General features: G+C 39.0%; 1 protein-coding gene across 2 annotated transcripts; it reads right to left on the bottom strand.

Moving 5' to 3' along the window:
- Nucleotides 1-4,507: 4,507 nt before the first annotated feature.
- Nucleotides 4,508-6,584, bottom strand: sf3b5 (splicing factor 3b, subunit 5). 2 transcript variants are annotated; one of them, XM_074676114.1, is made up of 2 exons: nucleotides 6,423-6,584; nucleotides 4,508-5,154 (listed from the first exon to the last, which is right to left on the bottom strand). In XM_074676114.1, the coding sequence occupies exon 2, from the start codon at nucleotides 5,128-5,130 to the stop codon at nucleotides 4,870-4,872; it is 261 nt and encodes an 86-aa protein (XP_074532215.1). In that variant the 5' UTR covers nucleotides 5,131-5,154; nucleotides 6,423-6,584; the 3' UTR covers nucleotides 4,508-4,869. The 2 variants fall into 2 exon arrangements, with proteins under 2 accessions (XP_074532215.1, XP_074532214.1); XM_074676113.1 differs by lacking the exon at nucleotides 6,423-6,584 and adding an exon at nucleotides 5,687-5,779.
- Between the last annotated feature and the right edge of the window lie 5,594 nt (nucleotides 6,585-12,178).

The raw sequence follows: 12,178 nt of genomic DNA, 5'->3' as shown, positions 1-12,178 counted from the left end.
GCCAGCTGCCTTTTGAGAGCTGTTTTTCTTTTACACAAGTCTATTGTTGTTTAATACACAACAGAACAAAGAGACAGTCTTCTCTTCACAGTGCTCAGCCCCAGAGTCACCACGGACGCACTGACTGAGTGCTTTATCAATGTGTCAGGGTTATTCTGGGAGTGCTATTAGAGCAGAGAGTCACATTTGTTTAAGTAATGACATCCGGTCTGAAGGGGTTTCATCTTTGCTTGAGTTTAACTGAAAAACTGTTTGGTGCTTTCAACATTAACATGTACATCCTCAACGCACTGTTTCTGAGTCCCCTTCTTTTTATGCTGCATGGCTCCCACTGATCTCTAACACACATTTTTATGCGCAGTGATGAAAGCTGGGTCATTGGTCACCTTAAGACAAAATAGCTTTTTAAGAGAGTAATAAAAAAAACTAACTCATGGTATGTGTATATATATATATATATATATATATATATATATATATATATATATATATATATATATATGGAGGGTGGGTTGTGGGTGTGTGTGTTGGTGGGTTTTTGTGGGTTTAATTCACCGTCCAAGCTGAAGCAAGTTTAAAATTGCCACATAAAATATTCATAGACCAAAAATGAAGAAAACAAAACACATTTCATTCCAGAAATAATAGGCTCCATACATCATCTCAGAGCCTTATGGATATTCAATATCTTTGTACACCTTTTTTAATGTGGTCATTATTTTCTAAATACTCATTTGAACTGGTTCCACCACAGATATGAGCTGTATTTTATGGGGGCTTTAACTCTTTATAGAGTGTATTTGTTTGGTAGAGGTTAGATGTGAAAGACTTGTGAAAGAACAAAATGTTTTTACACCATAAGTGAGAAGTGTTCATCCTACCTCTAGAGTTGTTCTGATACTTTTAATAGTATCAGAAATGCTTCAGAAACATCCATTCATCCACTGTCTTTCACCACTTATGCCATACAAGGGGAACATACAAACTCAACATCAACAGAAGAATGCCAAGCAGGGATTCAAATCTGGAACCTTCCTTAGGCAACCACTGAACCACTGCACATCCTCACCTCAGAAAAACTTTAAATGAAAAAAAAAGAGAATTTATCACCTCCTGCAAACCAAGCCACAGTCACTGGTTCTAAAAAAATGAAGAAGTGCAAAGCCCTGCAGTTCTTTGTGTGTCCACTTGAGGCAGACACCAAAAGCCCAGGAATCCCCATTAATGCTATTGTTGAAATTCCTCTTTTTGTTTCATTTAAAAATAGCAAAAACAAACAGTGTGGTACAAAAATTTTGTAACTCTGTGTAGCAAGTTTCACTTTTCAAACCCACAGCATAGAGGGTGAATTTTTGATTGCTCATCTTTCTGAGAATGGTGATTTGAGGCATAATAACTGTTCGGCCTGCAAAACAACAACAACAAAAATCAACAAAAGAATACAACAAAGCTGCTTCATGTATACAAATTTAAGGATTCAGCAACGAGAGTTCACATGCAGTTGTGAGGGGGCACACTTACAGCAAATGTGAGGTTAGTGTAAGATTATAACATACACAGAGAATCGCCATAAAACATCACATTGAGTATTTATGATCTTAAACTGTGTTATTTGACTTTAGTGTGATCATACTTTTAATTGAGGGAACTTGAATCATAAACCGACCATGTTTTCCATTCCCACCAAACCTGTTTTATGAAATAAAATTTAAAAGTTTGTGGTCTTTTCCATTTGCATGTTGTTTTCTCCCCGTATATGGAAAAAGAAGAGCATCAACAGTGTCTCTCAAAGTGCATTACCTGCAGTGTAGGTGTAATTGCTTACCATGAAAGCACACCCATCCACAAGCCCCAGCACTAATAACTAACCACAGTTACCCCGACTGATGTAGCTCGAAACCGAGGAGCAGAGAGAACAAGTCAGGCAGTTTATGTGAGAGTTGTTTGCGCGCGTGTGTGTGTGTGTGTGTGTGTGTGTGTGTGTGTGTGTGTGTGTGTGTGTGTGTGTGTTTGTGTGTGTGTGTGTGTGTGTGTGTGACTGACTGAGAGCACAGCACAGACATCACGTTGCTTCCGCGCTTGACTTGGCATTGCTGTCTCCACGACTCTCATGGTGAGGACAGATGGCGAGGACTTACCCCACGAAGACACCCTCCAACACACACACTTGAGCAGACGTGATGTGCGGCTTAAGAACTTCCATGGCACCCGCTGACTTGTCTCTCAATCCAACAATGACTCATACATAGCATCCTTTCTCACCAAGTGATTGTATTTGTGCACTGGAGTCTTGCTGACATTATGTTTTGATAAATCACACAAAGTCAGCAAGGAAAACAATAACTCCTGCTGTTTTTTTTCCCTTTTTTTTAGCTATGCTTTGACTGCTTCTGCCCCCTTAAGTCCAAATAAAAGATTTGTATCAGCGTCAGATTTCAATAATCATTTCTCATCACCACCCTAAGGCCATTACATCACAAAATCCGTTTTCTGCTCAGCAGATTAGGATCAAAGGCAAAGATTCACATTCAGCATGATATTCAAACCCTGAGCTGTGTTTAAACAGATGCCACTGCTTGAGAAGTGAATTTGCACCCTGAGATCTAATTTTTCAATTATGTTAATGAAAAACCCCACATCAGCAATCGTCACTTCTTTTCAGCATTAAACAAGAGTAGTTTCTGACGGGTTTCTCCCTGACTGAACTCAGACTGTCATCTACTGCATGGACAGTACATCTAAAAACACTATGTTATCTAACAAATATACCCAACTTTCAGGAACGATGTAATGTAGCGTGTCAGGCTGCATGTTAAGCTGCCATGCAAAGCTGATCTTTGTGCACTCAAATGTGTGGGTGGATGATAGGGTACAACTCTGCATGTGTGTGAGTGTGTGTGTGCCTGAATGTGGTGCATAAGTGAGAGACTGCGTAGGTGGACAACATGATGATTCTGCAAGGCCAAACATGAAATTCACAACAGTGAATATGTTACCATAGAGCATATACACACAACAGATGAGCTCATGCCTGAAATAGAAGTAGATCATGTAAAACCTGCAGTTTTCATTTTCCAAACAGACTTTGTGAACTCAACGTTTTTAGTGCGCAATGAAAATATCAGTGGAAGATCTTAATCCCAGGCGTTATAAATCATATTGGCCTCTATAAACAGAAAGCTGTGCTGCTGTGAAGCTCCAAAGAAGTTTCAAGGTCACTGTTGAAGTTTTTTCATTCAGCACAATGGAAGAACTTTAAAGGATCATCCAGCCATTATTTCTTCCTCTTTTTGTTTTGCAGGGCTAAAGAAGGCTTATCCCAGGTGTCCCTGGGTAAAGACACTCTGGACAGTCTGTTACAGGGCTAACATTTATAGACATACAGCCAAGAGGCTTATCATGTTCTCCATGACTACTACAAGTACAGATATCTACCTTGTGTTTTGTATACTGCCTATTATACTGATAACCTTGATAAAATCAAGTCACGTCAAGTAACAAACATTATGTAAATGATAAGCTGCAGTGGCTGTTCAGAGTTTATCCATACCTGGTATGAAGAATCTGGTAAATGCACAGTTCTCCATACGAAAAATATTGAATAAGTGGACATTTTGGTCTTTACTCTGCAATTGGTGTTACAGAAACGTATAGAATAGATACCCAAGAGTATAAAGGCTGTTGTGTACGCACAGGCCAAATATCAATCTGTACCCCAGACCTTAAACCCTAAAATCCCACAAACTTAAATAATGCTGATACATAACCATTAGTGTGGGCAAAATGTCATTCTGTTTTGGGCTCAGCACTTTTGTCACATTATCACCAGATATTTAATTTTGTGTTTCATTTTAAAATTTAACTTCAGGTCATTACATGCTGGGCCCTCACAAGACTTCTGCCTGGTAACAAGAAGCACAATTAATCAGATGGGAAAACATCCTCTGGTGCATCACTATATGTCTTATTACAGTGTTATAACATAAAACAATTCATGGTAATATAGATTTAATGGTAGAGCCATATCTGCACGCTGTATTTAGTTAGATATCAGAAGAAAATATCAAATTAAAAATAAAATATTTTCAAAACAAAACAAAAAAAAAAATTGAATATTAATAGAACATTTAGTTATGAGCTGCAACAATTATACCCCTGTGTCACCAAATTCATAATGAACTCTAAATACATCAACAGGGAAACCTGCAAAAATGCAAACAAACGCAAAGCAAACAATCTGAGGTTTTAAAGACTGCATCAAGGCCCACTTGCAGCTGATAAAAAGGGAAGTAGAACAAGCACTGACACATGACCAGAGCATGCTCCAATATTTGTGGGTCAGTGGAGATTGGCCATGCTGACCTAACTCTATACCTTTTTGTCAGCTATCCTCTTTACTTTGCCGTCAGTGATGAACAATTATAAGTTTACCTTCTTACTAACCAGGTCAATGACCAACTAACTATTAAGCAAGTTCAAGCAGTTACAGAATAACAACAAGAGAATGACAATTTAGAAAAGTGATTTAATAATCACAACAGAAATTTTAGTCATGAGTAAAGTTTTAACAGTAAGTACAAAACTGGACTAAGGAAGCATCCCTCTTGGTAAATCATTTTTGTAATCCTCTTGAATTCAACTTCTGGTCCTGACACATCACACAAAAAGAACAATAACAAAACTGAAGATGAGAGTTCGAGTATCTTAAGTTGTTTCAGAGGAAAATCTTTTAGTGTGGTCAGACTCACACAAAGCTGAAGCATCAGAGGACAAAAAAAAACATATCCGAGGAGCATTTCCCATAATTGTATTGTTAGAAAAGGGTTACGTTAAAAAAACACTTAATCACACATCTCCTTCCTGCTTAATCTAAGCATCATCAGGTTTGTCAGCTGGTGGCCCACATGGCTGAAGCATCTTCTCCATCAAGTTAAAGCGGACACGGGCTTTGCTTTCATTCTCAGCCACAGAGAAGTAGTTAAGCAGGTCAAAATGTCCCATGTAGGAGCAGTATGAGTCTCTGTGCTGGTTGACCAGCCACTCCCACTTGCTGGTGTCAGCATGTCCTGTACCAATGTATTTGGACTGGAGATGTTCCAGCTGACTGTGGATGTTGTATCTGTCCGTCATTGTAGTCAGAGGGGTTGAGAATGGCTGAAAACAAAAATAAAAAATGAATACAGGACTCATGCAGAGGGAAATAGTGGATGCATTATTAAAACATTCCTAAGCAATGACAAATTAAGTGATGAGGTTATGATGACACAATTGTGATGTTTTTGCTCAGGAACTACTATAACCAAAATAGTCAAGTGGAGTGAGATGGATGTTCCAGTGATAAATCAAAAGCTTGTACAGGTATTCATAACACAACATGAATCATGTCATTGTCTTCTAAATCCCTGGTTGTAATGATGAACCACTTTTAACCACATCACATGTCTGCAAAAAGATCAAATAATAATATATTTCCTGGTTCCAAAGTAAAGTTTTTGTTTTTACTCTTATGATCCTTGATGACATATAGTATATATCTGTCCATGGCTTTAGAGGATAAAGTGCTCCAGCAAATGAAAATCCGTGCAGAGCACTGCAGAGACTATGATAACAACATGTTGAAACCGTCCCACCACATTTGTCTCTGGCCTATATCATTATCTAATACAGTGTACATATGAACAACAACCATTTAAGTCGAATTTCCGGAAACAATCCACAGTTTATACACCGGTGTGTGCCTGTGGATATAATATCCAATCAATGAATTTATCACAGGTGGACTAAATAAGCTGTAGGAACATCTCAAGGATGATCACCGGAAACAGGACGCACCTGAGCTCAATTTAGAGCTCAGATGCCGGTTTTTGAGAAAACTCACCGGGCACGCTCCAAGGGCTAAAACGTTTTGCAAAGACTACGTATGTGAGTTTTTTTTCTTATTCGATTGAAAATAAAAAGGAAAAATTTTTTAACGTTATCATTCTGCAGTGTTGTGAGTAGAATTTGAGGAAAATAATGATTTATTCCATTTTGGAATGATGCTGTAAGATTAAAAAGAAAATGTGTGGAAAGTGAAGCACTGTGAATACTTTCCGGATGCACTGTTTTATCACTCATCATTGATGGGTATTTAAAGTTAATTTGAAACTGAAAACACAAAGTATTAATCCTATGTTAAATAGATTTATTGTCTTTATTCTGAAGGGTGACTTTCTCAAAAGACCATCTCAAAAGAATCTAACTAGCTTACCAAAACTTAGCGACTCTCCAAACAACAGTTTAGCATGCTAATGCTAGTTCCAATTCGACGTAAGCTAACGTGAAACGAGCACGCGAGTGTAAGTCAAATCATTATTCTTTGTGTAACTTAAACTAGTCTTTCAGTTAAATATTCAACACATATCTGTAAAACTTATACTCACTTAACGCGGTGTTGAGTGTTTTACCACGAAGCCGATCGATGTAGTATTTCTATCCGTCCACAGTACGTTGAGAGGAGCGACTTCCGGTGTGTCCAGCTGTAAAAAAAACACGGACAGAAACAAAGGCTGGAACTCTTCATTTTAGAAAACGCATTAGCATATTCGTGTATCTCATGACCTGCAACATGCTAAGTCAGCACACCTGAGCCCACTTGGTAAAGTTTCTAAACTCCCGGTGAAAGGTTAGATACAGTTTTATTCAAACTTTTTTCATAGGTTTTGACTCATTTTTGCCGGGACCTCTAAATGTTGGTTATAAAATGTGTTTTAAATCTAAAAATGCATCAGGAATACAAAAAGAAAAAAACGTCTGGAATTTCCGAATGGTATCCCAAACAAGAATTTATCAGGTCCAACTCTGTTTAGCTTCCTAGATCAAAATACTGAAATAAGTCAGCTCCAAGCCCCATGAATCCACTGAACAGTTGATGCAACACTTCATCGCATACAAATATCAATCTTGTGACCCTTAAAGAGTAAATGGCTTGCCAGAGGTGGAGAGATATTAATCTAGTATTTGAATCTGTGCAATCTTTCGTGGGGATATGCTAAATTGTTTATGAGGTTATTTAGTTCGGAGCAAAGAAAGGGACATACAGGTCCACACTGCACCCCAAAGACACCCTGGTACTGAGACTGACAACAAAAACAACATTTCTTACCTGTTATCATTCAGGAGCCTTTTTCTCCAATGTGACTTTTTGATCTTGTATATTTTTAACTGTCTTGGGGGAATGATAAATAATTTGGAGCAGAACTAATATTTATATTTTACTGATAGATATGACAAACAAATAAGATGTTTCCCCTTCCACTGGAATTCTATATATTATCCAGTAACCTAAAAAGTTCCCCTCCTAAGTTATTTTATTCTTTGATTCTAGGGGGAGAAGAGGCATTTCTTTTGATGATAACAGGAAATGTATTGTTCTATGAGGTTATCTCAGGACAAACCTTATGAAATGTTGCATAACGGTGTCCCCTGTGGAGAATATATTCTTCAGAGCCAGAGGCTCATTCCCAGCTCTGGTCCCTTGATGAGAACACTTTGCACTTTGGGTAATTACCTGACTTTTGCACAGGATCTTTTCCATTTCAATTTCAAACTTTTTTAATATGGTTTGGCTGAGGTGAAAATGCTCCTTTTCTTGTTGGTTCCCATGAGAATCAGCAGAGAGATACAAAGGATGAGCAGAATCCAATGACGGGAATAACAGCTTCTTGTACGGTCCTCAGCCCAATGTTAGCTCCCTCTGGAGATACAGTCGTCAAAAAATTACCCCAATCATGGAAAGTGAATTCTTTCTTTCTCTCTTTCTTTCTGCTGTTTTTTACCCTTCTTACTCCTATAGTGGAGCATTTGCATTGAAAAGTTATGTTTTTTTTTTTCGAGGTGCTTAATCTGTCTTTTTTTTTTTTTTTTTAAATACCAGTATAAGTATTTTGTTTGTTAATTAATTACATTGTACCAGTCTCAGACATGATATTTATACCCCTGTCATGTTTCCTCTCATATCTGAATGTCTCCACGGTGTGATGTTGGGATCACATTCTGCCGCGGCTGTGCCAGCTTTAGAGGAAGGAACAGAGGTGTTAGGAGTCAGTCAGGATTACCTTGAGCTGGCACAGCAGGCCGGGTGGAACAGCTACATGTGTGTACATGCCAGATTGTGTGTCCATGTGAAGCTCCTGCTGTGTGCTTACCTTTCATGCTAATGCAATGTGAAATCACACGCTAGGACATTAATAACATTCTGCGGCAGGATCAATATTAAAGCACACATCCATGAAGACAGGGAGGATCGTGCATCATGGCAATATAAAAGGTCTACTGACAGGCATCTCTAGCATTCATTCACACAAGTGTCGGTAGCTAATTTTCTCGGAAGAGTAAAAGTTTCTCTTTGAGTCATTTTCGGGAGTTAGAAGAAACGCATCCACTAACTGATGATCACTTTTCAGAGGTTCACCTTGATGTAGAACAAATCAGAAAACACGGCTTCTGCTGCAACGTCCTCTGTGGATTACTTTTCATTGATTGTCTCCACAGCTGACTGCTCTTAAGAAAAACACCTGATGAGAATATCCGAGCATGAAGGATAATAGTAATTAGAGAAGATCCATTCATCATGTTGCACCGCAGAGATCTATAGGGATTGAGATTACATTTCTGCAAGGACATCCTTGCACAAACCACAGGGATTGAGGTCAAAGCTGCCTGACATTTTCACTGTGAGGCAGACCAGATATTGTCCTTATTTCATCAAACAAAATGAGAGAGAGAGCCTGGAGGGTGTTGTGAGTTTTAATTAGTTTCCATGGCTCTATGCTTGTGCAGTGCAGCTCTACAGTGTGGAGTGTAAAACTGGACTGTGTCTTGAGATTCTTAGAACAGGAGGAGCTGAATGTACTATGAATTCAGCAGACTGTGGAAAAAGCTGTATCAGCACTGCTTCAGGATGAGAATTACAATACTGTTAAACATATGGCTTCAGCCAGTGTTGTATTTTAAAAGATGAGAAATCAAACAGTAAGAAACAAGGTACGGACGTGCTTCTCAGTATCTGCCAAGTTGAATTATTATTTCTGAAATTTCTTTTTTATTTTGTTCACCCTTGTGTAATGTGTTGCACCTGTGTCTGTGAGCTCACTCCCCTCTCCTCCTTAGGCTCTCTTGTTTCCTCACTTCCCTGCCAGATTGTCACTCACCTTCATAGTTTTGACCCTTTTCTGACCTCTCAGTTTCCTTTTTTCCCCCTTTGCCTGACTAAGTACCTTTGCCTTCTGTGTACCAAGTCTGCTTTTGGATTTAAGACTCTTCTGTGAAAATTCTGCCTGTCTCTGTCCTTGAATCCTTTCCCTGTGCCTGCTGGTAGAGCACAGAACCTTTCCCTGTTATCTGAAGGATTTTCTGATCCAGCATGTGGTCTTTCCATTTCCACTTTCCATCACTCTTCAGTTACATAACAAACACTAGATTTATATAACATGACAATGAGGAGATACTTAAAAAAAAAAAAAAAACACAAAACACAGTGAGGAGAATGCTGATCATAAACATTTCCACAGACCAACAGTTTCCTGGGAAGGAGCTGTTATAGAAAAGTATTCTGTGAGAAAATGAACAGATAACTTGATGGAGAAGTGGAGATGGTGTGTGTCTCTTTCAAATGGATGAGTTCCTTTCATCCATCTTTTTAATCAATGCCATCCAGCAGAGCTGAAAATTGAATGGATTTTAACATTCAGTGGGAACAGAGGGATGGTGCTAAATATTGCATGAAATATACATGAACACGTGATGAAACAAGCAAACTGTTAAAATAAAAAAGAGGAATCAATCTAAAAGGCAGCAGACAAAAATGCAAGTAATGGTCCAAGTAAACACACCACAAAGTGGGAACAAGAGGGGAGACACACGGGGAACACAGACAATCGAGGAGTAATGAGACACAGGCAGGGGATGAAGATGAGCCAAACAAAGACGAGAAAGAAACAATGAAAGACAAAAACATGACCTTTGCTCGCCTGACTGGGTGAGTCATAGATTTCCACTGATTCACTTTCTGTGTTAAATGAGTTTTTAATGACTATTCCTAGCCTGAATGACACATTTTGTTCAACAGATCTGGCCTTATAGATTTACAGCTTGAAGAATATGAAATTGAAAAAGTTATCCACCAGCAACAAACAGCTGAGTTAATGTAATGTAAAGCCTCAAGTATAACCAGGGAACAAAACAAAAACTTCAAAAACTTCAGTGAAACTGTGCCTCTAATCTCTTTGCTTATTTCATCCTGAACATGTAGGGCATGCATCTTAGTTTGGATAATTGTGTGTCTGAAGATGTATTTTAAAGCCCTATTGGAAATTCCAACTCTGACTTACTTCAGGCTAATATAAAATGAAAATGAGGTCAAAGCCTTGAAGCCAGGCAAACAGCTACACTTTCTCATGTCCATCACATCAGTCATATCTATAAATGTGCGTAATTATGCATGACTCTTAAAGTAGTTGTACAGTTGTTCTGAACAACGAAATTGGTTGTTAATTTCAGTCTACTTCTTGTAGTGCTGAACATCCTTTGCGGTATCTAACTCACTGTCAGTGTTCATACCCCTCTTGTGAAACAACTCAACTTTTTGTGCCTTTTACTGCATCAGTAAGTTTCCATTTGTTGATGGCTATGTATCTGATTTTCTTGAAATCTCTGAGTGAGCCCCTGAGTGAGGTTCTATTTTCTATACACTTTAATGATTGATGACAACATCATCTGCATGTATGACACCTCCAAGGCAAAAGCAGTGCAAGGGCTTAAAGATGGCTTTCAGTCCTTATAGATAAAACAGGAGGAATAATTTCAATAGCTTTATTTCTGCTGGTAAACCCATGGGACAAGGGGGGGATCTAAATATTTATGTGTTAAGAAAAATAATAAGCTTCTACATAATGAACATGTTACCAATCTGGTCAAAAAGCTCAAGGTGAAGGGTGGCATTGATTTTCGATTCAAAATCCCTCCCCACAAATTCCCTTCCTGCTGATTGGCCTTGGTGTTTGAGGCCCATTCCTCCAGCGTATCATGAATTAGCAGTAAGTGTGTGAATATTTCATGAAACTCTCATGCTATAATTACTTTTTGAATATGTAGCAGTTTGGCACACATTTGGTGTGGACATATTGCATTGTTATTTTAAATCAGTGGCGATTGCTCTAAGACTGCAAGGGAAGCTCAGTTTCCCCTAAAATTTCCCCCCAAAAATGTAGCGATATGTTCTGCTGTGTGTACATTTCATTGACAAAATATGCGCTGGAATTCCTTCATCTTTTGTACAGAATCAGCTACCTATCACAGGTAACTGGCTCCACCTCCTTCTCATTCATCCCCGCAGCGTCTCAGCGCTCTAACACAGTCGGATGCTGAGTGTCTTCTGACTTCAGTGTGGAAGCATAGAGTGGGTTGTTCTGCTGTGGACACGGGGCAGTAATTGGATAAACCCTGGGCTTTGTCCTGCCCATCGGATGCTCAGCGTCTCTGGGGGTCTGTGAGGCAGTGGGCTGGCCTGGTCGCTGGGTTTCTGCATGATGATTGGATGATCTGTCTGAGGCCGAATCCTTTTTTGATTGACAGTGAAATGAGCCAGTCAGTGATCTTGAAGTATAACCCTCCACTGGAGCATCTTCTTAGTTCTACATTTACTCGTTCTGGACTGATCTGGAGGCTTTATCGATCCCTAGTGAGTTTACCTTTCTTAAAAACGAGAAGCTTTGAGAGAACACTGGTAAAATCCCTGGAAAAAACTCCTGGTTGGTACGACAGGGTCACAGATCATCTTCTTGAAAAGGAACAGAGGGTAGAATTTATGTTTAAATGAATACACAGTTTTATGTTGTAGGCCGGGAAAAAAAAGAGCTTTCTCTTCTTGACTGACCAGCAGCCGCCACGGTTTTAAATCCATGTCTGAATTTAGGAAAAGCACAATACGTCTCTTCGAATGTTAAGCCAGAGTGGAGGTGCAAAAAACTGCAGTTCCTCAAGTGTTCACTCAAAGCTAGCACTAAAGAGGCGCTGCCCAGGTAGCTGCCTGTTGCAGCAGGTCCCTCGTCTTTGTCCGTTTCTTGTAATTTGTTTCGTCTCTTTTTCGTAATCTTTGTATTTGGAGTGGATCATCACTTTGTATGGTTCATTGTTGGTC

This window comes from Halichoeres trimaculatus, unplaced genomic scaffold, assembly GCF_033239565.1.
Source record: "Halichoeres trimaculatus isolate MK-OKI-2021-1 unplaced genomic scaffold, fHalTri1.1 fHalTri1_scaffold_8, whole genome shotgun sequence".
Lineage (NCBI taxonomy): Eukaryota > Metazoa > Chordata > Actinopteri > Labriformes > Labridae > Halichoeres > Halichoeres trimaculatus.
This window is presented reverse-complemented; position numbering and strand designations above follow the sequence as displayed.